General features: G+C 45.4%; 2 protein-coding genes and 1 non-coding gene across 4 annotated transcripts; 2 read left to right on the top strand and 1 right to left on the bottom strand.

The window, feature by feature from the left end:
* Positions 1 to 544: 544 nt before the first annotated feature.
* LOC101830754 (butyrophilin subfamily 2 member A2) lies at positions 545 to 13,080 on the top strand. 2 transcript variants are annotated; one of them, XM_040755663.1, is made up of 8 exons: positions 545 to 725; positions 1,356 to 1,485; positions 3,734 to 3,940; positions 6,926 to 7,207; positions 8,166 to 8,339; positions 9,868 to 9,888; positions 9,985 to 10,011; positions 11,990 to 13,080. In XM_040755663.1, the coding sequence occupies exons 2-8, from the start codon at positions 1,401 to 1,403 to the stop codon at positions 12,595 to 12,597; spliced, it is 1,404 nt and encodes a 467-aa protein (XP_040611597.1). In that variant the 5' UTR covers positions 545 to 725; positions 1,356 to 1,400; the 3' UTR covers positions 12,598 to 13,080. The 2 variants fall into 2 exon arrangements, with proteins under 2 accessions (XP_040611597.1, XP_005066536.1); XM_005066479.4 differs by having other exon boundaries at positions 3,593 to 3,940.
* Positions 13,081 to 21,454: 8,374 nt separating this feature from the next.
* Positions 21,455 to 21,833, top strand: LOC101831371 (ribonuclease kappa-like). The gene has a single exon (XM_040755699.1). It carries the CDS (start codon positions 21,498 to 21,500, stop codon positions 21,792 to 21,794), a length of 297 nt encoding a protein of 98 aa, XP_040611633.1. The 5' UTR covers positions 21,455 to 21,497; the 3' UTR covers positions 21,795 to 21,833.
* A 3,893-nt stretch (positions 21,834 to 25,726) lies between these two features.
* Positions 25,727 to 25,816, bottom strand: Trnay-gua. Its single transcript is given in 2 exon segments — positions 25,727 to 25,762; positions 25,780 to 25,816. It is a non-coding gene; the product is annotated as a tRNA-Tyr (tRNA).
* Between the last annotated feature and the right edge of the window lie 737 nt (positions 25,817 to 26,553).

Raw genomic sequence — 26,553 nt, 5'->3', positions numbered from 1 at the left:
TCGTTTTCACAAGGAAAAACGCTTTTCACCTTTTTTTTTTTAGTGTCCTCACAACGCGCCTCTTTCTTACCCAATCATTCTCAGATGAGAGACAAGTACATAACTGCTTCTGCCCTTGCCTCTGTCACCCACCCATGCCTGCTTCCTGCAACTTCCTCCCCTGCCCCTTTGCAAGTTGTACAAGATTCCTTTGGTTTGGAGAAGAGGGCTGCTGGTGTCTGGCTCCCTACTTCCCTTCTTCATACACATTTCAACGCACAGGGATGGGGCCTCTGGACAGCAGCCACAACGCCGGGATCTCTCAAGTGCAAGGAAGAGGCCAAGAGTGGAGAGGATGAGGGAGCAGGGACAACGGGGAAGAAAGGGGCAAAAGGAGGGAGGAAAGGAAGACCCTAGGGCAGAAGGGAAAGGATTGTCTCTGTGTATTCTGCCTTGCAACAGGTGACAGCTAGACACAGGAATACTATTGGCTGATGCCTCATGATAGACCAATCCGGGGCTCTAAACCGCTCAATGGAAATTGCGAGACTGACTTGCACGCGGAGTGGGACCGCTGAGGTCTGTTGCTGTGAGCGCTGGCACTTCGTGAAAATGTTTTCTTCTATAGCAGTTTGTTCTCTAGTGGCTGCTGTGCCCACTGGCCGGTTGGAGAGGCAAGGCAAGGCAGAATAATCGGTATCTGAGTGTCAGAGGAGAAAAGAAAACACAGAGGTTATTTCTAGAAGGTAGGGAAGGGGGTTGGGAGCGCTCTGAGTCCCGGCAGGTGCCATAGGAGCTTGGGGGTGGGGGTGGAGTGGGGGATTGTGCAGGCTGCTGTGAGGGAAAAGCTGACTCCTTGAGTCAGGAAAGAACACCTGCGGGGAAGGGAGGTCTCACCTCCCTAGCTTTACCTGGGGTTCACAAAGACAAGGAAGGAGGACGATGAAGGAGAGTGGGAGAAAGGGAAGGAGGCTAGAGGAGGAGAGAGGGAGGAAGGAGGAGGAATTTAGTGGATAATTAAGAGAAACATCCGGAGGAGCAGGAAGGGGAGGGGAGGAGATGGGAGGGGAGGAACAGGGGGGAGAGAAGACCAAAGAAGAGAGGAAGAGGAGGAGGGAGGGGGAGGAATATCAAATGACCGCTGAAGAAACTAGACTCTGGAAAGACAACTGAGCCTAAGACATCAGAAAACTGCCTGCCTAATGTTTATGTTGTTGGTTTAATATGTTTGGCGAACCCACCCATCAAGTTTTAACCCTATCTGCGGAAAGAAGTCTGTCCATCTAAGGCAGAAGTTGGAACGTTTTGAGACCAGGATAGGGACGAAAAGTGCAGCTTGCGTGAGAACGTGGATGATGTCTCCTCTGTACTTCTAGGCTTCCTGTCCACACTTGATCTAGGTGGCTCTGTCCTGAAGACCAATGGAGCCTGCTACTTCCGTGCGCGCTTGCTCTGTAGCCTCCCTTCCCTTCTTCCTGGTCCTCAGCCTGGATGTGCTGGCCTCAGGTAAGGCTGTAGGCTTCTTACTCCTGTCACGTTTTCAGAAAGCGATACCCACAGTTCTCCTGACAGACAGCCAGGAGGAGGATTGTAGCTGTGCTGGTTCATCTTTCTGTTCTGACTATATATACTGGGTTTTCCCAATTTTGTCCTGCAGAAATGCAGCTAAGAGCCCCAAAGGAGACCTGTAAATACTCCTGTAAAATTTCAAGTGGCAACATTCAAAAGAGTTAAAAACAGATGAAGTAGATTTTAATGATATTTATTTTGTTTAACTCCACATCATCAAATACTAATATTTAAATGCTTACTTTGTCGTGTGTGGTGGTGCACACCTATAAATTTGGACAACTGAGACAAAACTGCCAAGAGTTCAAGACCAGTCAGGGGTACATAATAGGATACTGTCTCGTAGAACAAACAAGGGGGCTGGGACTGTGGCTCAATTGGTAGTACTTGGCTAACATACACAACTGTGGTTTGAACCCTGGGTCTGTGCCACACTCAGACACTGGGTTGAAGAACAAGTCATTCTGAACACTGGATCTACAGTATGTGCTCAAGATGACCTCAGTGTTCTGTTCATGTGGGTTCTGGTTTGTTGGTCTCATTTTTCTTTTCTTCATAGCAGACTTGCTCTTGCTATCTAGCTTAAGATGAATTTGACTGACTGATCCTCCAGCCCTCATAGGGGTGCATTCCGCACAACTTAGTATTTATTCCTGAAATATTTGCAGCATCATTAGGTTGTTCCAAGAGATGCTGCTCCCCAGCCACAGCAACCAACCCATCTAGGGAGCCCCTGTGTCCTTGTCTAAACCAGGCTATCTAACCTTTTTAACTCTCCAGGCCACACTAGATGAGGAATTCTAAGGGTCACACATTGAATGATCCAGAGTTATCTGATCTAGTTTCATTTCTGTTGCTGTGACAGATAACCTGACAAAAAGTAGCACAGAAGAGAAAAGGGTTTAATTGGGTACAGATGCAGACCACAGTTCATTGCCAAAGGAAGTAGGGAAAGGAACTGAACAGTGCCTCCAACCAAGGAACTCACTTCACTGCCAAAGAAGTGCAGGATAGGACATGGAAGATGCTGCTGGCTGGCTGGTATCAGGCTCTTATGTAGATCAGGGTCCCCTGCCTAGGGAATGGTGCAAGCAGCCACCTCCTACATCAATAGACAGTACCCCATAAAGATGCCTACAGACCAATCTGACCTAAGCAATTTCCCAGTTGAGAATCTCTTCTTTTTTTTTCATAGCAGAACATATTATTAAAGACTTTTTTACACTTCATTATTATATATTTAAATTAGAAACAAGCTTGCTTCCCATATCAGTCCCAGCCCCCTCTCCCTCCCCCCAAGCCCCTCCCTCCCCCAGCCCCCCAACCTCCAGCCAATCCCCACTTTATTCCCCAGGGAGGGTAAAGCCCTCCATGGGGGATCTCTAGAGTCTGTCATTTCGTTCCAGGGAGGGCCCAGGCCCTCCCCAAAGTGTCCAAATTGAGAAAGCATCCTCATTGTGGGATGGGTCCCCAAAGTCCATTTGTGTGCCAGGGATAAATACTGATCTACTACCCAAAAACCCCATAGATTGCCTGAGTCTCCTCACTGACACCCACATTCAGGGGGTCTGGATCAGTACCATGCTGGCCTCTCAGCCATCAGTCTGGGGTCCAAGATCTCCCCCTTTTTCAGGTGAGTTGTTTCTCTGGGTTTCACCAGCCCAGTCTTGACCCCTTTGCTTATCACTCCTCCCTCTCTGGAGATTCTCTTCTGAAATAATTGTAGGTTGTGTCAAGTTGACAGTTAAAGCTAACCAGGCCAGTGTCCAAAGCTCAGCTTGAGTGCTGGGAGTGCACACATATGTTTACTTTGTATGGCATTGTGATGCAAAACTGTCACTACGCTTGAGAACCACAGAATCAAAACAGACAGCAACAGAAACAAACCTCATGTTTTAAATAAGATTACCATTTTGTGTTGGATTGAATTTACAGCTGTCCAGGGCCACAGCTTGAACCCTCATGAAACCCTAAAATACCACTTGACTACATTGGATATGGAATGACTGAAATTCCTGTCTGATTGTCCTCCTTTGTTGAATAGCCCAGTTTACTGTCATGGGACCAGCTGAGCCCGTCCTGGCCATGGTAGGAGAAAATACCACACTGCACTGCCACCTGTCACCAGAGAGAAATGCTGAGGACATGGAAGTGCGGTGGTTCCGATGGCATTTCTCCCCTGCAGTGCTTGTCTACAGAAGCCATCAAGAGAGAGAAGAGGAGCAGATGGCAGTGTATCAAGGAAGAACCACCTTCATGAGCACAGACATCAGCAAGGGAAGAGTGGCACTCATTATCCACAATGTCACAGCCTATGACAATGGCATCTACTGCTGTTACTTCCAGGAAGGCAGGTCCTATGATCAGGCCATCTTGAGGCTCATGGTGGCAAGTGAGTCACTCCATATTCCTCTGTTGACTTTTCCCACTGTGACCTTTGGGGGAAATTGCTCTCCTGGATTTAGACTCATCACAAACTAGCACATTTCTCCCCTTTATACAGGGCCAGTTGCGTCCTGAGTCCACCTGAGTGAGCTCTGCTAAACTGTGGCCGTTGCTTCTGGAGTGACAGAGACACTGTTAGAAAATGTGCAAGGGTACCTGAGATAAACTAGCATGCCCCCAAAATCACAACAGACATTTTACTGGTTAATATTAGTAGTATAGCCGAGGCCAGGCTTAACTTTCTTTGTTGCTGACAACGACCTTGAACTTCTGATATTCCTACCTCTCTGCCATGTGCTGGGATTACAGCCTGTATCACCATCTCACCATCATCCTCACCCCCAGCTAATCTTGCCTTTTTTTTCTATTTCTCCCAATAATAATTGTAGAAAAAGCAATTGACATGTAAATAGATGGTAGCAAATGTTAAATACAGCAGCAAAACTAGGCGATAAGACTGGTGGCCCCATAGGGGTACTGACGGAGAGTACTACCTGGAGTAATTTTTGCAAGGCTTCAGGATGGAAATGGCAATAAAACTGGGCATGCCAGGCAGGGAGCCATGGTTTTTTATTTTTATTTATTAATTTTAATATCACACAATATTAAAGGAGGACAGTTTCCTTACCCTCATACCCTGATCTTGTTCATAATAGAACTTCATGGTTACTTGGTGGTGCTTGTGGGTTCCAGGAACCCCTGTTCATTCCCTGTAAGCATGCTGCACTGCCCTGCCCTGCTCTGAATTAGTTTATTATAGAATGTTAACTTGATGGTGTGTGTGTGTGTGTGTGTGTGTGTGTGTGTGTGTGTGTGTGTGTTGTATGCACATGTATGGGGTGTGTGTACATTTTCCAACTTATTTCTTGAGACAGAGTCTCTCACTGGACATTGAGCTCTTGGTTCTGCAAGACTGGCTGGCCAAGTAGCCCCCAGAATCTGCCTGTCTCCTCATCCCCTGCCTCAGTACTGGGGTTATAGACATATGGCCAACCAAGCTTTAGTCCAGGTGCTGAGGATCCAAATTCAAGTCTTCACACTGGTGCAACAAGTTCTTCACCAGTGAACTATCTCCTCAGCACTCCTTGAGGTTTTTCTAAATTCCTATTTTGTTTGTTGGATTGATTAACTGGGTGATTTCATCCTTAAGTCTGTTGTCTCTGAACCTGTGGAATGTTTTATAGTATTGTTTTTCCAGATTGCCAATTGTGTGTGTGTGTTGTTGTTGTTGTTGGGTTTATTGGTTTGTTGTTTTGAGACAAGGATTCTCAAGTATAGCCAGGACTGGTGAAGTTATTTTTAATCTTATTCCATATTGGGTTTTCTGAGTGAAGATCCACACATACCTGTACTCCTACTCAGAACTAGGGCTTGGAGACAAGAGGATCAGGAGTTATATGTCATCCTCAACTACATATCTAATTCAAGGCTAACTGAGCTACATGAGATTTTTGTCTCAAAAACATAACAAAAACAGAATCAAGTCAACTACCACAGTGTGGTAGCATATGCCTGTAATCACAGCACCCAAAGGCTGTGGCAGGAGGATTTCTGTGAGTTTGAGGCCAGCCTGAACTATATAGTGAGGTCCTATCTCAAACAAACAGCAACAACAATAAAATCAAATCGAGCACAAAGCACTGAACTTTATTGAGTGCTTGAATTTCCTTTCTTTGGTATAATTTATTGGGTAAGACTAACAAAGGAACTAGTCAATAAAAAGTGTGTGGGGCATGCCTAAAGGGACAGAAATGTCCCATAGCCACATATCTAAAGTTTTGTCATGCCTAATGTTCTCTTCAGTTGAAGGGCTTCCAGGATATTTTCTGATGACACAGTGAGCAGATGACACTGTTTTGACTACCTCAGATGCATTCCTATCTATAGTGTGGGGGTACACTATACAGACTGCCTGTCTGAGGGAGTCCCTAGGAGGTAAACACTTCTGAAGGTCAAGAGTCAGCTCTGTGGGAACACTGTTCTTTCTTCAAAGGCATCAGGCTGTCTTTCTCTCTGCCTGGCTATGAGAGAGCCCTGAGCCAAAAAGGACAGTGTGTTAAAGTAAGAAAGCTATATAAGGTTGTGGCATCCTGACCATTTCTTGTATTCTAAAATGTCCACAAGACCAAAGAAATTGAGAAATTTTCCCTCACAGCACAAAGTGAAGTTCTAAGTTGGCTTTTTTACGTTAGATAGAACATACCTACTTAGAAGTTAGACAATTGGCTGAGCGTTGGTGGCACACACCTTTAATCCCAGCACTCGGGAGGCAGAGGCAGGTGGATCTCTGTGAGTTCAAGGCCAGCCTGGTCTACAAAGTGAGTTCTAGGACACCCTCTAAAGCAATACAGAGAAACCCTGTCTTGAAAAACCAAAAAGAAGTCAGAAGATTGAAGTCTCTGGCAGAGTCTTGACAGAGACAGTATAGATATATAGTCAGTGATGAACCTTGGAGCTAGAGAGCTTCCAGTGCATCAGCACATTGGTCCTTTCTCTAACACCAGCACCTTTCTTTCTACCCATCTTTTCTTCCTTCCTGATTCATCTTCCCTCCATCTTTTGGCTGTAGGAACTTGTATACTCATTACCCCTGGGTTCAATCAATTTGTACATCCCTTTCCTTGGCTTCTATCATTAAGAGCACATCTCTAAGATACACTCCCTGAAATACTATTGCTTGTTTTATGATGCTAAGACTCAAACCCAAGCCCTTGCTATGCTAGACAAGAACTCTACTACTGAACTACATCCCTAGCCCAGCCACTCTTTTTGTTTTTTGAGACAGGATCTCACTATGTAGCCTTAACTGTCTTGGAACTTGCTAGGTAGACGAGGCTGGGCTCAAACTCATGGAGATCTTCCTGTTTCGGCCTCTCTAGTGCTGGAACTAAAGTAGCCACTCTTTTAGCTGAGCTCTGGTGTTCCTTCCTAGGCCTGGGCTCTAAGCCCCTCATTAAAATGAAGACCCTTGAGGACGGGAGCATCTTGCTGGAGTGCACATCTGAAGGGTGGTACCCAAAGCCCAGAGCTGTGTGGAGAGACCCCTATTATGAAGCTGTGCCTGCCCTAGAGGAAGAGTGTACAGCTTACAGAGGAGGCCTCTTCACAGTCACCATGACGGTGATCATCAGGGACTGCTCTGTGAGGAACATGACCTGCTCCATCAACAACACTCTGCTCAATCAGGAGATGGAGAGTGTGATTTTCATCCCAGGTTAGTCTTCTGTTCTCTGGAGATATGTTTAGAAAAGGTAGGCTCCTCTGCAAATAGGTTGATGTGTGGAATAGTTCTGGGAGATTGGAGGATGATCTGATGAAGGATCTTTGGCTCTGCAGAGCTAGAGGCTGAAGCTGAAGTGAGGTCACATGTTTTGTCACAAGAAGAAAACCAATTAGTCCCAAACATATGAACGAGTAGTGATAAACAGTAATAAAACAGTGAGGAACAGTGGTTATGTTGGTTCATAGCTTGTAGCCCCCACACTTGGAAGGACAAGACAGACAGACTGGATCTGCCAACTTAAACTTGACCACACTTGAATTTGTGGTGATCCTCCTTCCTCTGCCGCCCTTGTGCTGGGATTATAGTATAGGCCACCACACCCAGCACGTTGCATGGTTTTTTGTTTGTTTGTTTGTTTGGTTTTTGGTTTTTTGAGACAGGGTTTCTCTGTGGCTTTGGAGGCTGTCCTGGAACTCGCTTGGTAGTCCAGGCTGGTCTCGAACTTACAGAGATCCGCCTGCCTCTGCCTCCCAAGTGCTGGGATTAAAGGCGTGTGCCCCCAACGCCCAGCCGTTGCAGGGTTTTTATGTATAATGAACTGGATCTCCATTCCTCAGTTGAGAAGAGACTGTATGCAGCAAGGGCAGAGGAAGGAGGAAGGCATTGCAAGAGCCTGGGCCGGAATGCTGGGGACCTGTGAAAGGTGATGGCTGTGGAAACTTAGCAGACTGCTTACCTCGTTTCATCCTTGACATTCATGCATGGCAGCCCTGGGTGACATGGAATTTTTATCCCCTGAGAATTCAGAGGTCAACCAGCAGAAAAGCCATCATCTTTCTCCCATACCTGGGACCTGAAGGAACTCTCCAGATAGACTTCTTCCAAGGAGCACTCTTAGCCCTGGTGTCCCAGCTCTCACCACACAACACTTCTCTGGCTCACTTTCCAGAGTCCTTCGTGTCCAGCCCTCCTCTCTGGATGGTGGCCATGGCTGTCATTCTGCCTGTACTGATGCTGATCCTCCTCACATCTGGAAGTATCTGCCTTGTCAAGAAACACCACAGGAAAAAGTCGATTCTGCCATCTGAAAAAGAAGTTGAATATGAAGAAAAAGAAACTTCACGTAAGGAACCAGGGAAAAGAGAAAGAGCTTAGAAGGTAAAAGAGTAACATAGTAGAGTTCACTATTCTTCAGTTCAAGGCCAGCCTTGGCTACAAAATGAGTTCAAAACAAGCCTAGGCTACATAGGACGATGTCCCAAATAAATGAAAAAAAGGAGGGAAAGAAAAGGGACAATGCCTTTCTGACAGGTAAAAATTTACACGAGAGATACATGTAGAGGCAGTAGAAGGGTCCAGAACTCTCATACCATAGAAATTAAGCCTTTGGATCTTTTGTTCCAATCTGCAAACTTTGCATCTCTTGGTTCCAAGCAGGACTGAATTACTGAACAAAAGCAAACCAAAAAAAGTCCTAATAATATCCATTCACCTGGTACATATCACTTCTAGTTTCTGACAGTTCTCAGATATGGGTGTTTTATTGGTTACTTTTTTCATTGTTGTGATAAAGTTATATCTGACAGGGACAGACAAAATGGTTCAGTAGGTAAAGGGACTTGCTGCCAAGCCTGACATCCTAGAGTTAAGTACCCAGAACCCACATGGTAGTAGAAAGGGACCAGCTCCTATAGCCTGTCCTCTGACCTCCACACCTGCAACATGATACATGAACACAGAACACAGACACAGACACACACACACCCGCACGCACGCACACACACACAGTAAATGAAAATTTTTAAATTAAATTTATGTGAATGAATGTTTTACCTATATGTATTATGTATACCAAATGAATGTCTGGTGCCCACAGAGGTCAGAAAAGGGCATTGGATGACCTGGTACTGGAATTGCAGATGTTTGTGAACCACTGGTAGGTGCTGGGATTGGAATCTGTGTCTTCTACAAAAGCAATAAGTGCTCTTAACCACTAATCTATCTCTTCAGATCCTAAACATTTTTTGTTTTTGTTCTATTTTATTTTGTTTATTATTAAGCAATAAGTGCTCTTAACCACTAATCTATCTCTTCAGATCCTAAACATTTTTTGTTTTTGTTCTATTTTATTTTGTTTTGTTTTCCAAGACAGGGCCTCACTATGTAGCTCTGGCTGTCGTAGAACTCACTGTGTAAACTAGGTTGGCCTTGAACTCACAAAGATTCACCTGCCTCTGCCTCTGAAGTGCTGGCATTAAAGGTGAGTGCCACTACATCCAGCTTCGTAAACCTTTTTTTTTTTTTTTTAGTTACATTTATTTGGAGAAGGCTAGCACACTATTGCCTGCATATACAAATCAGAGGACAATTTGTATGGTTGGTTCTTTCCTTCATGGGTCTTGGGGATTAGACTTGGCTCTTACCCTCTGAGGCACCATGATCAAACTCATTAACCTAATTTAGAAAATCTCTCACAGACAAAGCTAAGTTTTTTCCATGGTGATTCTAAATCCTGTCGAGGTCACAACAGAGATTGACCCTGTCAGGTGGGAAAGAAGAGTTTGATGCTGGGGCAAGAGCCAGCCCTGCATCATTTAAGACAAATCCAAATATTCTCTGCTGACTACTAAGGACATTACTTTCTTTTTCAGGGCAACTTCAAGAAGAACTGCGTAAGTTTAAGCTTCCCTGAACTACTTACTCTCTGCAGTTTGAGTTCTGCTGGCTTAGCCATGACCTCATGACATTCACCTCTCTGTTACTTGCAGGATGGAGAAGAACCCTCTTACATGTGGGTGAGTGCCTCTGGCATTCCCTTATATCCTGAGATTTCTCTCCACTAAGGGAGGACATGATCAAGGACCCCAGGGACCTCGAGTGGGGAAGTAGGGGATTAAGAGTGCCTCACTGGCCATAGCCCCTCTAATGCTGGACCCCAGCTTTGTCAGGGAATCATGACAGCTTTCAATCAACCCTGCAATTTATTTCTCACAGTCCTTCCCTTTTTCAGAAGAAGGCAACCCACGAGTATCAGAGCTGTCCCATACAGAATAGCTCTCCCAAGAGTACTCTTGCTCTTGGATCCTGAATTAATTCGAAAGAAGACAATTCTGCCTTGTGTATCTATTATCTGGGAGATAGAGTGAACAGTTGGATCCCCTTGTGGCAAAAAATGCAATACACTTCCTGCTGATGATCAGGGGTGTAACTACTAGTTGTCCAGAAATGCTTCCTGCTCCCAGGATATGCAGGCTCCTCCCTGGAGGTAGAGCGGGGGAAGGGCCGGTCCAGCCGGCCTCTTCCCGGGGGCTGAGCGGGATGGTGAGTCAGACCCTCCCCCCCATTAGTTACCAGGGAGAAAAAAACCACACTGAGTCTGGAGTCTGTCAAAGCAGGATCTCGATTTATTCCAACAGGCAGGAACTTATACAGCACTGAGGTAGGGGATGGGAATCTTGGGATAGGGTAAGGTGACATGAGGATTAAGGGCCAATAGTATTCCACCAAGCAGGCAGGTAGCTAGGCAGGGGGCAATCTTGCATCAGATCTGGCTGAGTCACCCCCACGTGGAGGTTACAGGTTAGAGACAGGTTGCTAAACTCTAGCCAGGCTCAAGAGGTTACACTGGGCCTCACATCCGAGCCCTAAAATCAAGTCAGGCTCAGGAGCTTACACTGGGCCTTGCATCCAAGCCTTTCTTTTTTTTTTTTTTTTTTTTTGGTTTTTCGAGACAGGGTTTCTCTGTATTGTTTTGGAGGCTGTCCTGAAACTCACTCTGTAGACCAGGCTGGCCTCGAACTCACAGAGATCCGCCTGCCTCTGCCTCCCGAGCATCCAAGCCTTTCTTAGGCCCAACAGGGATACTAACACTCTGGTGAGTCAGGTGAGTGAGAGAGCCCGGAGCGTTATTTTCTCATGTGTCCACATCAGGCACCAAAGAATATAGATGTCTTGGCACAAGGACTTTTGCTCCATAAGGGGAAATTCAAAACTGTCACAATCTAGTTGAGACATAATTACAAGTTGTCCCAAATCAGACATACCATCTTGGGGGGAAGGAGGATACAATTCTAACCCCATCAGCAAAGTTGACTGCCTAGACAAGCCATAGTGCAGATGGTTGGCAAACACTTCCTGTGTCCACAGTGGACACTACTGTGAGTTTCAACCCTGGCTGAAAGTATTCCCTTCTTATGTTTGCTGCACACACCTCTCAGCTTGGCTTTGAGGGACATTTGTTCTCCTTCTGTATCCTTTGGTGGGTAACCTTATCAGTTATTTAAATCAGTTGTCAGCTGGTTGAAGGAATGCAGAGACCAGGGAAGTGATCCAGTACTAGGACTCTCTGTTGTGAGACTCACTTCAGTTCCTTAACTGACTCATCATTAGGGAGAGTGAGAGATTAAGCCTCTCTCTCTCTCTTGTTGGTCAAAGCCAAGTTGGATGGCAGCTACTAGGAGAATCCCAGAGATCTTATATTATGGCAGACACGGGGCAGATCTGAGAATGCTGAAAGTGGGAAGCATTCCCTTTGACTCATTTGCTGAACTTTCTGGGTTTCTTAGAGCCCCTGTCTTCTGTGTAGAAGATAATCCTCCTGTCTTCCTAGGAGACAAATGAGCTTCCTTGGATTAAAAAAAAAAAAAGCCTTCTTTGAAAAGGCCACCACACAGAGGAATCCCATATCAGCTCCCAATATCCCGGGGGGACCAGAGGTTGTACAAGGCTCAGGAGTCTGCGATCTCGGCACTAAGCCTGAGACTTTTCCTACAGCTGATGTGGTTCTGGACCCAGATACAGCTCATCCTGAGCTCTTCCTGTCAGATGACCAGAGAAGTGTAAGACGAGGAGCTTCAAGGCAGAGCTTGCCTGACAACCCTGAGAGATTTGACTGCCGGCCATGTGTCCTGGGCCAGGAGAGCTTCTCCTCAGGAAAGCATTACTGGGAGGTGGAGGTGGAAAATGTAATGGTGTGGGCCATTGGCGTTTGTAGAGACAGTGTTGAAAGGAAGGGGGAGGCCCTGTTGGTTCCTCAGAATGGCTTCTGGACCCTGGAGATGTTTGGAAACCAGTACAGAGCCCTGTCCTCCCCAGAGACGATCATACCTCTGAAGGAGCGCCTTCACCGAGTAGCCATCTTCCTGGACTGTGAAGCTGGAGATGTTTCTTTCTACAACATGAGAGACAGGTCACACATCTACACATGCCCCCCTGTAGCCTTCGATGGACCCCTGAGACCCTTCTTTAGGCTTGGCTCTGATGACAGTCCTCTCTTCATCTGCCCAGCATTCACAGGGGCACAGGGAGTAACAATCCCTGAGGGTGGGCTGATCCTATATAGGACAAGACCAGTTTCTCAGAGCCATGTAAAGAAGCCATAGCTCTCACCTACCTCTGCACAGCATGATCAGGTGGAGAGCAGGTCCTATATCCTTCAGGTCACCTTGAGCATCTTCCATCTGTCCCCTTCCCACACATTTCAGATCCAATCCCAGTTTACTCCTTCAGTAGTTCATTTGCTTTTAACTATGGGCCAAGACCCAGCCCTATTGGACCACTGCTATCACACAGCTCTCTGCGGAGATGAAAGTGGGAGAAGGGGAGAGGTGGAATGCTTGAAGCCTCAGCACGATGCTCTGCCCACAGTGGACAAGGCAAGGGCAATGGGGTACATCAGGATGTGAGAAGGAGAGAACTGCAGAGGAAGGGGACAGATAAATACAAATTGACGCCATAGATGGAGAAAATGGAGCAGAGCTTGGGGTAGGCCTCATATGATAGCTGTGGGGAGATAGGACCTAATGGTCTATCAATATCCAAAGCCAAAGATTTTTATATCATGTAATAAAGATGTCTGGAGTATATATCTGTAAGCCTACACATGGGAAGAAAAAATTAACAGTGATGATCTGGATATAAGCTGGCTCAGATGTCCCTACAGTAGACACTCAGTTCTGAGTGTTTCATTCTCCTGAGTCCCAAAGACAGTTCCCCAACTTTTCACCCCAGAGAGGAAATAGGCTCAAGCTTCTAGCACTGCTTTCTGTCCCCGCATCTGTAACACCCACCAGCACAGTCCTCATGAATCACTACTGACCACAGGGACCACTTGAATAGGGAAGTTTGAGAGAAGCTGGAGAGATAGGGTCGCAGTAAGTGGAGGGTTTGCATCCCCGGAGAAAGGAGCTTGGTGCTGCTCTAAGAAGCATCAGGTGAGAGCCTGCTAGTGTTACAGCTCTAAAGTAGGCGGGGAGGTGGGTCTATTTCACCCTCCCCAGTTTGCTTTCTCTGTTGATGTGATCATTATTCCCAAAAGCAACTAGGGAAGAAAAGGATTTCTTTCATCTTAACTTCCCCATCGACGAAGTTCATCATTATTGAATGAAAGAATCTACACATTTAGCAAATGCATGAGTGGGGAGATCAGGGAGGCAGGTTACAGCAGGGACTAGGTTTTGGCTACTATGAGATCATGTTTCTTAAAACAATAAAAGCACCGTTTAGTCATTCAAACAACTACTTTGACCAAATAAGATTCTGTTAGTCTTTCTCAGAATATGTGTCACCGACATGTGTTGGCACTTTTCAGGTCCTTTCTTTCAGACCAACTTGATGTTTAGCCAGAGAAAGACACATACTGTCTTCCTGTAAAAAGCCTCAACTTAAAGATCAAATGAGCTGAATCTCAGTCAACAGCAGTGGAGCTAGAGCCAACCAAAGGCTTTCTTCCAGAACTGGGTCCCAGGCCCCAGCTGGTCATGCCCTGACCAGTTGCACTCTCTGTCTTTCTTCTTTCCTCCCTCCCTCCCTCCCTCCCTCCCTCCCTCCCTCCCTCCCTCCCTCCCTCCCTCCCTCCCTCCCTCCCTCCCTCCAGTACTTTCAGCTTATATATATTTAGGAAGGGAGGGCCCTAGTGCATCTAGTCAGTTTCAGGGACTTCCTGAAGCTATTGAGTTGTTTAACAAGCTTCCCTACAGGACAGAAACTTTCACCTCCCCTTAGGACAGTGGTTCTCAATCTTCCTACTGCGGCCTCCCTCTGATACAGTTAGTTCCTCATGTTGTGGTGACCCCAACCATAAAATTATTTTCATTGCTACCTCATGATTTCATAACTGTCATTTTGCTACTGTTATGGATCATAATGTAAATATCTGTGTTTTCTAATGATCTTAGGTGATCCTGTGAAAGGGTCATCCAACCTGCAAAGGGGTCATGACCTACAGTCTGAGAAGCAGTGCCTTAGTATATGTGTTGTTCTTCTCTTAACATCCTGTATCTTAATGAGCTTCCTCCAAGATGGAACATGGAAGCACAGATCAAGATTCATGGGATGAGGCTCAATATAAGTCAATATAATTTTATTCCGGGAGAAGGTACTTACACAAGGAACAGACGACCACTGCAAACTCCCGCTCCAAGGATCCACCCAGGCTGCTCTCTGTGACCCTACTGGAAGGAAGAGCAGGAGCTGGGGTCAAGACCCCAGACCTAGTCCTAACCTTGACCAAACAGGCAGGTATTATCAGCACGACCGGGGTGGGGGAGGGTGGGGATGGGGGTGGGTTGCAGATGAGTGGCGTGGATATCTCACTGCAATGGAAGGTTGTGATCTCAGAAGAAACTGCTTCACAACAGGTGGACACTGTTGTTCCAGACTGTGGTGATGTCTGAAGCAAGCACTGTTGACCTCTTGTTGCCTTTCACTGAGCAGAGATGGAGCAATAGTCTCTGGCCATCTGAAGAACTACTTACAGACCAACAAGAATATCCATGTTATTTCATAAGAATAAATATCCAGCCCAGTGTTGGTGGCACACGCCTTTAATCCCAGCACTCGGAAGGCAGAGGCAGGTGGATCCCTGTGAGTCCAGACTAGCCTAGTCTACAGAGCAAGTTCCAGGACAGGCTCCAAAAGAATACAGAGAAACTCTGTCTTGAAAAACCAAAATAAATAAACAAACAAACAAATAAATGAATGAATATCCTTGTTTTGTTTTGTTTTTCGAGACAGGGTTTCTCTGTATTGTTTTGGAGGCTGTCCTGGAACTAGCTCCATAGACCAGGCTGGCCTTGAACTCACAGAGATCCACCTGCCTCTGCCTCCAAAGTGCTGGGATTAAAGGCATCCGCCACCAACGCCCGGTGTAAATATCCTTTTTTTATGGCTGATGCTACATCAGATATACTTGTAGCTGGTAGCTGCCCTGACTGTATCTGGGCATTCTACTTTTTTCTACTTCCTAACTTTTCTAGCTTTAGGAGGCCTTTGAAGTATTTTGTTCATTTTATAGAAAAGCTCATAAACTCTTGACTTGTTTTTCCTTGTCTTTGGTGTTATAATTTTTTTTTTTTTTTTTTTTTTTTTGGTTTTTCGAGACAGGGTTTCTCTGTGGCTTTGGAAGCTGTCTTGGAACTCGCTCTGTAGACCAGGCTGGCCTCAAACTCACAGAGATCCGCCTGCCTCTGCCTCCCGAGTGCTGGGATTAAAGGTGTGCGCCACCAACGCCCGGCTTGGTGTTATAATTTTAAAAAGCTGCTGGAGAGAAAGATGCCATTTGACAGCACTTGGGTGGAGGGGATTTTTACTGGGGGAAAGTGAATGGGAAAAGGGGAGGGGAGAGGAGAGACCTTCCTCTGGGGACAGAAACAGCAGAAGAGAGGAGAGAAGCAAGGGGTGGTGGGAAGAGAGGCAGAGAAGCAGAGAGAGAAAGGAACAGACACAGAGAGAGCATAGTAAATGTACACAGGTAGTGTTCTTAGTGACTGCAGCTAAGTGTATATCCTGTCAGAACCCCAAGAGTAGGCCGGAACAGATGCCTGAATACTAACATTCTTCCCTTTTATTTATTATTGATCACTAAATATTCTCTCCCTAACATGGTAGTTGGCTCCATTTCTGTTTTATTGTAGAATGGAGATTGGCATGGATATATGCAGGTCAGTTTTCTCACTGTTTTTTCTGAACTCTAATCTCCTGTATTTGTTACTTTTCTATTGCTGTGATAAAACACCATGACAAGGCAACTATTTGAAGGTATAGGAATCTGTCACCATCATGGCAAGGAGCATGGCAGTTGGCAGGCAGGGATGGTACTGGGGCAGCAGGTAAGGAAGCAGAGAGCACACTAGGAATGGCACAAGTCTTTTGAAACCTCAAAGCCCAGTGACACATCTCCTCCAACAAGACCACACCTCCTAACCCATCCCAAACGGTTTCCACCAAATGGGGACCAAGTGTTCAAAACATAGGAACCCGTGGGGGCCATTGTCATTAAAACACACACACCTCCCAAGAGCCCAAAGAAGTGAAACTATTGATAAGCCTATAGTAGTGCACACAGAGAATTCTAATTGTGGGGGGAAGTCTGGTAGTTCCTTGTAACTCCTAAAGGGCCTTTGGAGGATGGCCCAGAGACCAGCTCCATGTGACAGGGTGATGTAAAGCACAGCAAACCCCGGATGCTGTCATCTTTTATATTACCTGTGGCTGCTGATGGGGGGATAGAGGCTGTGAGCAGGCATCTCTTCCCTGAAATACCTGCCAGCTCCTAGAACATGGCTGCATATCTTTAGAGAAGGTGGGATAGGCTATCTCTCAACTGGCATTCACTGATGCACTTTCTCTTTTCCTCCAGTTAATGTGATTCCAGATGAGAAAACAGCTTACCCCCACCTAGTCCTTAGCAATGATTCAAAAGCAGTTCACCTGGAAGACTCACATTAGGCACTCCCTTCTACACCAGAGAGATTTGACACCTAACCCTGTGTTAGACCGGGAAACCTTTAATTCAGGGAGGTGGCAAGTAGGACTGACTGGCTGGTGAGAGTTATGTAGAGAGAACGTCCTGAAGAAAGGATTTATCCCCATGTCTCCCAGGAATGGTTTCTGGGTCATGGAGTTGTCTCAAGAGGAATACTGGGCCCTCAGACTCCCTTGGGTTCTTCTCTCCCTGCCAGAAGCTCCTGGTCAGGTTGGGATTTCCCTGGACTATGATTCAGGAACTGTCCCCTTTTATAACACAAGTGATGAATCCCATGTTTGTCATCTATTCTATTTGTGGTCTTGTGGTAGGACTCCCCTGACCATATGTCCAGTACCTGCTCAATCCAATGTGCCCTGAGTAATGGTTGACAACAGAGTCCATCCCCTCAAGCAGCCATTTGCTCCATCCAATGGTGTTTGCTGTTTATCCTCTCCTGTCTCCTTCTCTTGAGGCTGCAGCTGTCACTTGTCATCTACAGAATCAGGTTTAACAAAACTGGGAGAAAACTGGATTGACAGATTGTGGGGGACTTTGTAGTGAGCTTTAGGCCAACTGTATTTCAGGAGGATGCAATGATAAGTGAGTCAGGCAAGAGTGTGGCAGGAAACAGCTTCTTGTCCTGGAGAGAAGAGAAGGAGCACAGAATGAGTGCAGGGAAAGCCGCAGGGCACAGAGCGAGAGGTGAAAGTAGACCAGAGGTACGCTGAAACAGCACTCGGGAATTCCGCAGATGAATGTTCTTGTCTCTAGGCACACATCCAACAAGGTAGCAAACTCCAGCTCTCCTTTAGGTTCTGCTGGACAGGCTAACAGGAGATTCAAAAATGGAAGGGTCTCCAGCATGGCAGCTGTGCAGGCTAATTTATGCCAACTTGACACAAGCTAGAGTCACTGTAATGTAGAGTGTCAGCTAAGAAAATACCTCCAAAAGACAGGGAATTTTTTTTTTCGAGACAGGGTTTCTCTGTGGCTTTGGATGCTGTCCTGGAACTCACTTTGTAGACCAGGCTGGCCTCAAACTCACAAAGATCCACCTGCCTCTGCCTCCCGAGTGCTGGGATTAAAGGCGTGCGCCACCACCACCCGGCACCTACAGGGAATTTTTTAAACTAATGATTGATGTGGAAGGCCTGGGTTCATTGTGAATGAGGCCACCCCTGGGCTGGTGGGCCTGGGTTCTGTAAGAAAGGTTGAGCAAGCTATGGGGAATAAGCCAGTACGTAGCACTCCTCCATGGTGTCTGTATCAGCTCCTGCCTCCAGGTTCCTGCACTGTTTGAGTTCCTGTCCTGACTCCCTTCCTTTGATGAGCTATAGTGTATAAGTGTATCTCAAATAAACCCTATCCTCACCAACTTGATTTTTCTTCATGCTGTTTCATCACAGTAATATTAACCCTGACTAAGGCAGTAGCAATTGAGACATTCTGGTTAGGACTCTAACCAGTGTTGTTGTCTTCTGGATGGCCCTGACCAGCCCCTGTGTCTTCAACATCAGGTCAATAGTTTCAAAAAGTGCTTTTGTCTTGTCTTCTCCTCTCTCACTTTGGAGACATTATTTAATGAGCCTCAGCTTCCTGTTTCCCAGACACCATCAGCTGCCTCCATCACCATTATCTACAGACACCTCCATGCTAACTACTGTCCTCCATGCCTCATACCCAGCCACTCTTTGCTAGTACAGCATCTCTTCTGCTTACAGACTGTCTGCATCCTGAGAACTAGCTCATGCTTTTGGCTAATCCTGGAATGAACTTTATTCATATTCCATTTCTCCCCATATCCACGTTTAATACCATTAAGGGAGAGAGATTTAAGTGCATAACACACCAAAAACTGGCCCCAATCTCAGAGAAATACACGGGTATAGTCAATGCCTTTTCCCTCCGTTGGCTCACTCTAACTTGTTACATCCCATTTGTACAAGGACTGCAGTTTCCTTCCCTCCTTACTTTTCTGTCACCATGTCATCATTCAGACCTTACTTCTGTTGGTGCGTTGCAGCGAGCTTGCACTGGCAGGGGAGGTACTACAGTGTGTATCAGATCTGCAGTGTCCCCCAAGGGACTGGGAGAAAGCAGGTCACTGGTCATTGTGTTGAAGGAATTCCAGCCTCTAACCTCTCTTTGCTTCCTGGACAAGTGTGGGGATCACAGACCCTGGCCGGAAACCCATCCCTCCATCAGCCTGGGAGCAGGCAGCTGCAAGATAATGTTTACTGAAAACATGTTTACTGAAAACAATTCAGTGCCATAAGCTCCTGATAAGGGCTATAAGGGCTCTCACTGAAACGCCATTGACTTTGATCCCCCCCCCCATTCTGGTGCCGGAGATTTAACCACCAGCCAGGAGGGTGAGAGGTCTGGGAGAGCTGTGAGAGGTGTGGGAGAGTTCTGTTGGAGATTTGTGCGTGTATGGATGGCAGAAGAGCTAAACAGTTTCATGACCTCTCAGCCATGACGATTGTCTTACTCAAAGGTAACCACAGGTCTAAGAAACCATGACTAGACTCGAATCTTTCCTTTTTAAGTTATCTTGGGTATTTTGTCATGGCAGGAGGAAGCTCACTAACACTAATTGTTACATGTTGAGAACTGTAACGAGATAAGCTTACCCATGGTAGCACTTTCCAAAAAATGTAAAACATTTTTCTGTACATAACTTATTTGTATGCCACTGCTTTGTTTCCATAATTTTGCATCTTCTTTTTGTTAAATTCATTTCTCCCATCCAAGTAGTAACTAGGTCTCACCAAGAAGCTGGAGAGGAAAGACTAAGGCTTGAAATATAGAGAGAAGGGTTAGAAATGGATGTTTCTGGGGTTCTAGAAGACCTTGTGCTGTTGTGTTCATACTCTGAGGAGACCTGGAGGTGGCACTAAACAAACCCCCACAGGAGCTGATCGCAAGGTTCTGTGCAGCCCGATCCTTAAAAGGTGAGGACATACTGCTCCAGCAGGTCTTGTTGGTCTGGTCATCTTGAGTTCCAAAGCTCAGCAACCCTCACTGCTCCAGTGGGCTCTCAACCATAGTCATACCAAAAGGCTTCTTCCAGCCGCGCTCGCGCGCGCACGCGCGAGCGCGCACTCGCGCGCGCACACACACACACACACACACACACCAGGTCTGGCTGACTTGTCCATATGTTCCTGAGAAGGGGAGTGAAGATTGAGGAAAGAAATAGACAAGAGACAGAAAGAGTTGGGAGAGCTCTCTATGAATACTGTAAAAAGCCCCAAGTTTATTACTCATACCTCTTATATGCTCCAATCAAAAGGGGAGGGCAAAAGACTTCCTCAGCATGATGCAACAAACAAACAAACCTAATTACCTTCCCAGTACCTAGAACATCTTGTCACCATGCACTAAATCAAATATCCTGTAATTTGGTCTCGATGGTCAAGACATCCAATAGCCATACCTTGAGCCAATAACCCTGTTGTTTAACATTGAGGAGCAAGAATAGGTTTGAACTCTCTGACCTTAAGTCAAGATAGAATGGAGTCAATAACAATGGACCCAACACACACACACACACACACACACACACACACACACACACACACCTACCTCAGATCCCAGCCCAGTATCACTCAGTAAATTGTTGGTTTAGCAATTCAGGTGGTAGCCACAGGACAGGTTGCAGACTCCAGAATCCTAGACAAGGAAAGTAGAAAAAAAAAAAAAAAAAGGCATGCCAACCCTCCCAATGCCCATGGAAAGGCAGTAAGCCTCTCATCAGAGTCTGGTTGAGAACTCCAGTACAGTTTAACACTGGCAGCAAAAGATGTCTACACAAACACCACATTTCCTTTATATAGAGATGTTTCGAGTTAGAATGATAAAATAGCCTGTGTCATGCCTAGACCTTGGCATATATGAATTTTCCCAGCTGTAAATCTACAATTTTCTAAGAATCTCACAAGAAACACATTTATATTAATTTCATTTATCAAAAGAGAGGAGAAAAGGAGAGGAAAAAGAAATTTCCTAGCAACCCGTTGAGATGTAACTTGAGAGTCACTAAAAATCATTTATGTGGCTACTGGTAACACATGTAAGTGTAAATCTCTCTTGAGATACCCACATTCATATTTGAGTGTGTCTTTTCCTTTCGCTAGTTGCCTCTCTTCCTATTATTCCCTTCGCTTAACTCTATGCTACAGACTCAGCAGTTAACGTTACTCACCACCAAGGCTGACAACTTAAAGTTCAGTGCCTGGGACTCATGTGAAGAAGAGAACTGATTCCTGAAAGTTGTCCTCTAACTTCTATATGCACATTCTCCTACACTCATCTGTCCCACTCATCAATCAATCAATCAATCAAAAAAGGGAATGTAATAAACAAAATTTTAAATCTATGTTAAAATGTCTTCCTAAGAAACTCCATTCTGCTTCACGTTGGTTCATTTTAAAGTTCCTTTATGTCATGAAGTCAAGAATCCCATCTTCGAGGGTTCCCTCTCGCCGCTTCTGCTCCTCGCTCAGTCTCTAGAGCTCCCTCCCTCCCTCCTCCATGGCGTCGCTCCTGTCCTGTGGGCCTAAACTGGCCGCCTGTGGCATCGTCCTCAGTGCCTGGGGAGTGACCATGTTGATAATGCTAGGGGTATTTTTCAATGTCCACTCTGCCGTGTTAATTGAGGACGTTCCCTTCACAGAGAAAGATTTTGATAACGGCCCTCAGAACATATACAGCCTGTACGAGCAAGTCAGCTACAACTGCTTCATCGCCTCGGGCCTTTGCCTCCTTCTCGGAGGCTTCTCCTTCTGCCAAGTTTGGCTCAATAAGCGAAAGGAATACACCGTGCGCTAGAGCGCACCGACTCTCCCTCCCCACCCCCCCTCCTCTATTTAAAGCCTCCTCAGCCTCAGTCTGTCTCACCCGTATGGCGTCCCCTGGGACCGAGCTACCCCGGCGAGACCTTATCCCTGGCCCTGCAAATCCTGCTGTCCAGCCCTGGGGGGGTGGGGGGTGGGAGTGGGGGAACCGGGACTGACCCCGCCCCGTCCTGAACTACAATAAAAAGAAGCGATTCTCCTATAAAAAAAAAAATCCCATCTTCACTTGAGTATCTGCAAAAGAAAAACTTCTTCAGGATGCTGTAGGTGACACTGTGGAGCTGTGTCTCCAATCCGGGCCCCACAGCACTGACAAACCCTAATTGGGCAGCTGGTAGACCTGGGCCAACAGGCAGGTGCTCAGAACCCTCCCAGAATTTACATACAACACCCACCCCAAACTTGGCTCCCCATTTTGAGTTCTCAGATACAGTAAACTCTTGACTTCTGAAGCCAAAAGGAACTTCCCCCAGATTTCTAAGAACAAAAGCTGAGACACAGAGGATATTCATGATGTATTAATAAACAGTCACTCCCAGGAGGGAACAGTTGTTTCACTGTGAGTTTTAGACACACATTCCCAGAAATGCATCTGGTTGCCACATACGTAACTCACCTGATAATTGGTTTTTAGTCTTGCTCACTTTCCAGAGAAACTAAGAAAGGTGCTTGGAAAAGTCTGAGTCTTCCTTGTCCCCATTTTTTCTACAAACAACGAGACTTTTATAAGCCCCACTGTTGCCACAGAGCCGGTACACACATGGTCTGTGCCTTCACTGCACGCGGAGGCAGAGCTTCACCCCCCAGGATCTCTAAGCCCCAGGATAATTTAAAAACAAATACAAATCTGACAGCATTTTGGAGATAAGTACAGAAAGGAACGAGATGGTAATAATTGTTTTTGGAGTTTTAGGTTACAACTCTCTCTCTTGGAAGTTGACCACAACATTAGCTGACCCATTTCTCCCTCCGTAGGTTGCTTGCAGTTGGTAAATAGGAGCATTATTTCAGAATTGTGTTGTCAAAATGTCGTAAGGTCATATGTGGTTTGTGCTAATCCTGTGTGCCCCCTAAAAGAGCCGTGAAGTTCAATGGCAAACCAGCTAACAACTTGCATGGTTCTTGCTCACCCCAGCCCTTCCTCTTGGCTCAGTTTAACCAGAAGTGTCCCACAGCTGGCTGCTTCCTCATCACCTGATGATTCTGAACAAGAATAAGAAACAAAGCAAAACACAAAGCAAAAACAAAACTACAAAAGCCTGTGTGGGTTTAACTGAGCAGTATAATATGTGCACAGCATCAGGAGGCCTTGAGTTCAACCTCCAGCATGCTCGCACACACACACACACACACACACACACACACACACACACACACACACTAAAAAGGGCAAAATGTAACAAACAAAATGAAATAATAAAGTGATGTGCAGCCAGCTTGGTGGCACATACCTGTAATCGCAACCTTGGGGGGTGGGGGCAGGAGAATCACTCTAAGGTTATCTTCAGCTGCTCCTGGTGTCAGCCTGGGTTATAAGATCCAGCCCTCCCACCCCCATAAAAAAGAATAGTCTTATTTGTTTGCTTCTGGAAGAAGTTGAAGAAGTTACCACCCTTAAATGACTTTTGAGGGAGGAAGAGGAATTAATCATGCAGGCAAGAAGGGGCAGAATGCTCTGGAAGAGGGAAGATAAGCACTGTTATCTGGAGGTGGTGGTTTGAGTAGCCACTCCAGTCCCAAGTCCTGCCTGCTGGTGAGAGAGCAGGAAGGATGTAGAAAAAAAGAGAGACTGGTATTTTCTGTAGGCTGTACACGAATCTACTGATATTTTAATTATCGCCTACTGCCCCTCAGTCCCATTGCCACGGCTCTGCCACGACCTCGATATGTAGGTTTAAATTAAGTGTCTATAATTCTATTTATCAATAAGACTCAGAAGTCCAAGGCTGGGGTGAAAATTTGCTAGCTCACAGAGGCTGGGTAGCAACTAGCTGACCTTGCTTTTTTTGGCCAGAGAAACTGTACGAGACACATCTGTTCATTTGTTCCAGAACCAAGAGAGCTCAGACGCTAGCCCCCACCCTTTCCTTCCTGGGCTTCCCTATGACCAATTCTGGTCAGCAAGTCACTCACTCCACTCTCTGATTCAAGGTATAACTTTATTGAGCAGTCTCAGGAGTATCACCGTTTGATCAAAATTTCCCACAACAAAAGACTTTTCCCTTTTGCCAACTTTTTGACACTGGGAATCTTTGTCATCTACAAAGTACACATTGAAAGGAAAAAAATAACACACACAGAATAATCTCATATGAATTTGTTTTGGGTCACCACTGCCTGGCAGTAATATTTTTCAAAGATTTATTTTATTATTTTTAATTGTGTATGTACGTGTATGCCTAAGTGTGGGTTTGTGAACATGAGTACAGATACTCAAGGAGTCCAAAGAGGGTATCAGAGCGCTGGGAGCTAGAGTTACAGGTGGTCATGGGCCACTCAGCACAGGTCCTTACAGGAGCAGTCCATGTTCTTAACTGCTGAAACATCTTTGCAGCCCAACTGACAATATCTTTATCGTCCAATCTGCTAAGCCAGTATGTAATATTTCAATGTGTTATGTGAATCATTTTAAAACACAAATCACCCACAACTGATGAGGCAAGAATTCAGGACTATTTTGATAATATACATATCCTATAGGTATGAACAAGATGAATGTGTTATTTCTGATTGACAATTAGACATGCAGGGATTGTTGCCTTCTAAGCCCTCTTACCAGTTCTTAACACACAGAGAAATTTAGTATAACCTGATTTGTGCTTGGGAACAACCCACATACTGGCAGCCCAGTGGGCCAACTAGGGTAGCTAGCCTTGAAATTAATCATAATAATTAAAAGAAGAATAAAATTGAGAAGGAATTTTGTTAAAAATATAAGGCAGATATTTTAAATTTTGTTTTCAATTTATTATTTTCATTTATGTGTATGCCCGTATGTCTGTCATATGTGTGTGGGTATCCCAGGAGGCCCCTAGAACTTTAGTTACAGATGTTGTGAGGTATCATGTGGGTGCTGGGAACTGAAACTGGGCCCTCTACAAGAGAAGCCAGTGCTCTTAATTGCTGAGACATCTCCCCAGACTCCAAATATAATACTTTAATTTTTAAAATACCCACACCTGGACGTTGGTGGCACACGACTTTAATCCCAGCACTCGGGAGGCAGAGGCAGGTGAATCTCTGTGAGTTTGAGGCTAACCTGATCTACAGAGGGAAGGCTCCAAAGCAATACAGAGAAATCCTGTCTCGAAAAACCAAAACACACACACACAAACACATACAGAGAGAGAGAGAGAGAGAGAGAGAGAGAGAGAGAGAGAGAGAGAGAGAGAGAGAGAGAGAGAGAGAGAGAGAAAGAGAGAGAGAGAGAGAGAGAGAGACTGGCCTGGACAGCTGCAATTTAGACTACACCAAGTGGTTTGGTAATACATGAAAAATGACCAGTCTTGCTATCATAGAAAGGCTTAATAAAAGCCGGTGTTGGTGGTACACGCCTTTAAAATCCCCTGGGAGGCAGAGGCAGTCGGATCTCTGTGAGTTCGAGGCCAGCCTGGTCTACAGGACAGCCTCCAAAACAATACAGAGAAACCCTGTCTCGAAAAACCAAAAAAAAAAAAAAAAAAAAGGCTTGATAAAAATAGTAATAATAATTTAATAAATTTCATATATAACTTCTTACTGGCAGAGTTAAAGTACTCTGGTAGAAGCAGTATGATAACATGTTTATGAAAGGTACCTCTTACAGAGTTGGATCACACAACATATTAGGAATTTATCAAACTTATGAACAAAGAATTACGCATTTCTTTTTTTATTCTACTTGCTTTTTTAACCACAAAACATTCATCCTTCGAGCCGGATTCGAACCAGCGACCTAAGGATACCCACAGTGATTTCCCCTACAGTCCTCCGCTCTACCAACTGAGCTATCGAAGGATGACGCACAGAGCTTCTAACAAGGTCTTAAGCAGCTCAGGCTAACTTCAAATCTATTCTATATTTGTAAATGGTTTTAAATTATTGATCAGCAAGCCGGATATTGGTGGTGCACGACTTTAATCCCAGCACTTGAGAGACAGAGGCAGGTGGATCTCTGTGAGTTCGATGCCAGCTTGGTCTAGTTCCAGGACAGGCTCCAAAGCAATACTCTGCCCCCCCCACCCCCCAAAATAAGTTTGATCCTCCTGCCTCTACCTAAGATCAGTATGAGCCACCATGCCTAATTTTAAGCAGTGCTGGGTCAAACTGAGCCAAGTACATTATTTATAATAGGAAAAAAAACCCAAACATCCCACAATCTTGGCAATTACACACTTTTTTTTTTTTTAGCAATGCTTTGAATTACTCAGGAAAACTTACTGATTGTTTCTATGATGTACATAAATATAAAATAAATACCAGAGCAATATGTGTCAACTATCATTAATGGATGGTTTCATGGTGATTTTGTAAATAAAATTGTTTTTCTTCATTTTCCCATTTTTCTGTAATAAACGGAAATTCTAAACAAAATAAGGAATTGCTGGTCTCATGAGTGACTTTGGCAGAGAGAGGCTCAAGTCCTTATGAGCTGTGCAGTTGTACCACCTTAAAGGTGGGTGTCCCGTGGAATGCTGCCACCCACACAGCCATTCCCGAGAGTGTCTGGTACAGGAGATCAGCGATGGAGCTCT

Source organism: Mesocricetus auratus, unplaced genomic scaffold, assembly GCF_017639785.1.
Source record: "Mesocricetus auratus isolate SY011 unplaced genomic scaffold, BCM_Maur_2.0 Super-Scaffold_100013, whole genome shotgun sequence".
Lineage (NCBI taxonomy): Eukaryota > Metazoa > Chordata > Mammalia > Rodentia > Cricetidae > Mesocricetus > Mesocricetus auratus.
The sequence above is the reverse complement of the archived record's forward strand: the minus strand, read 5'-3'. Positions and strand labels throughout refer to the sequence as shown.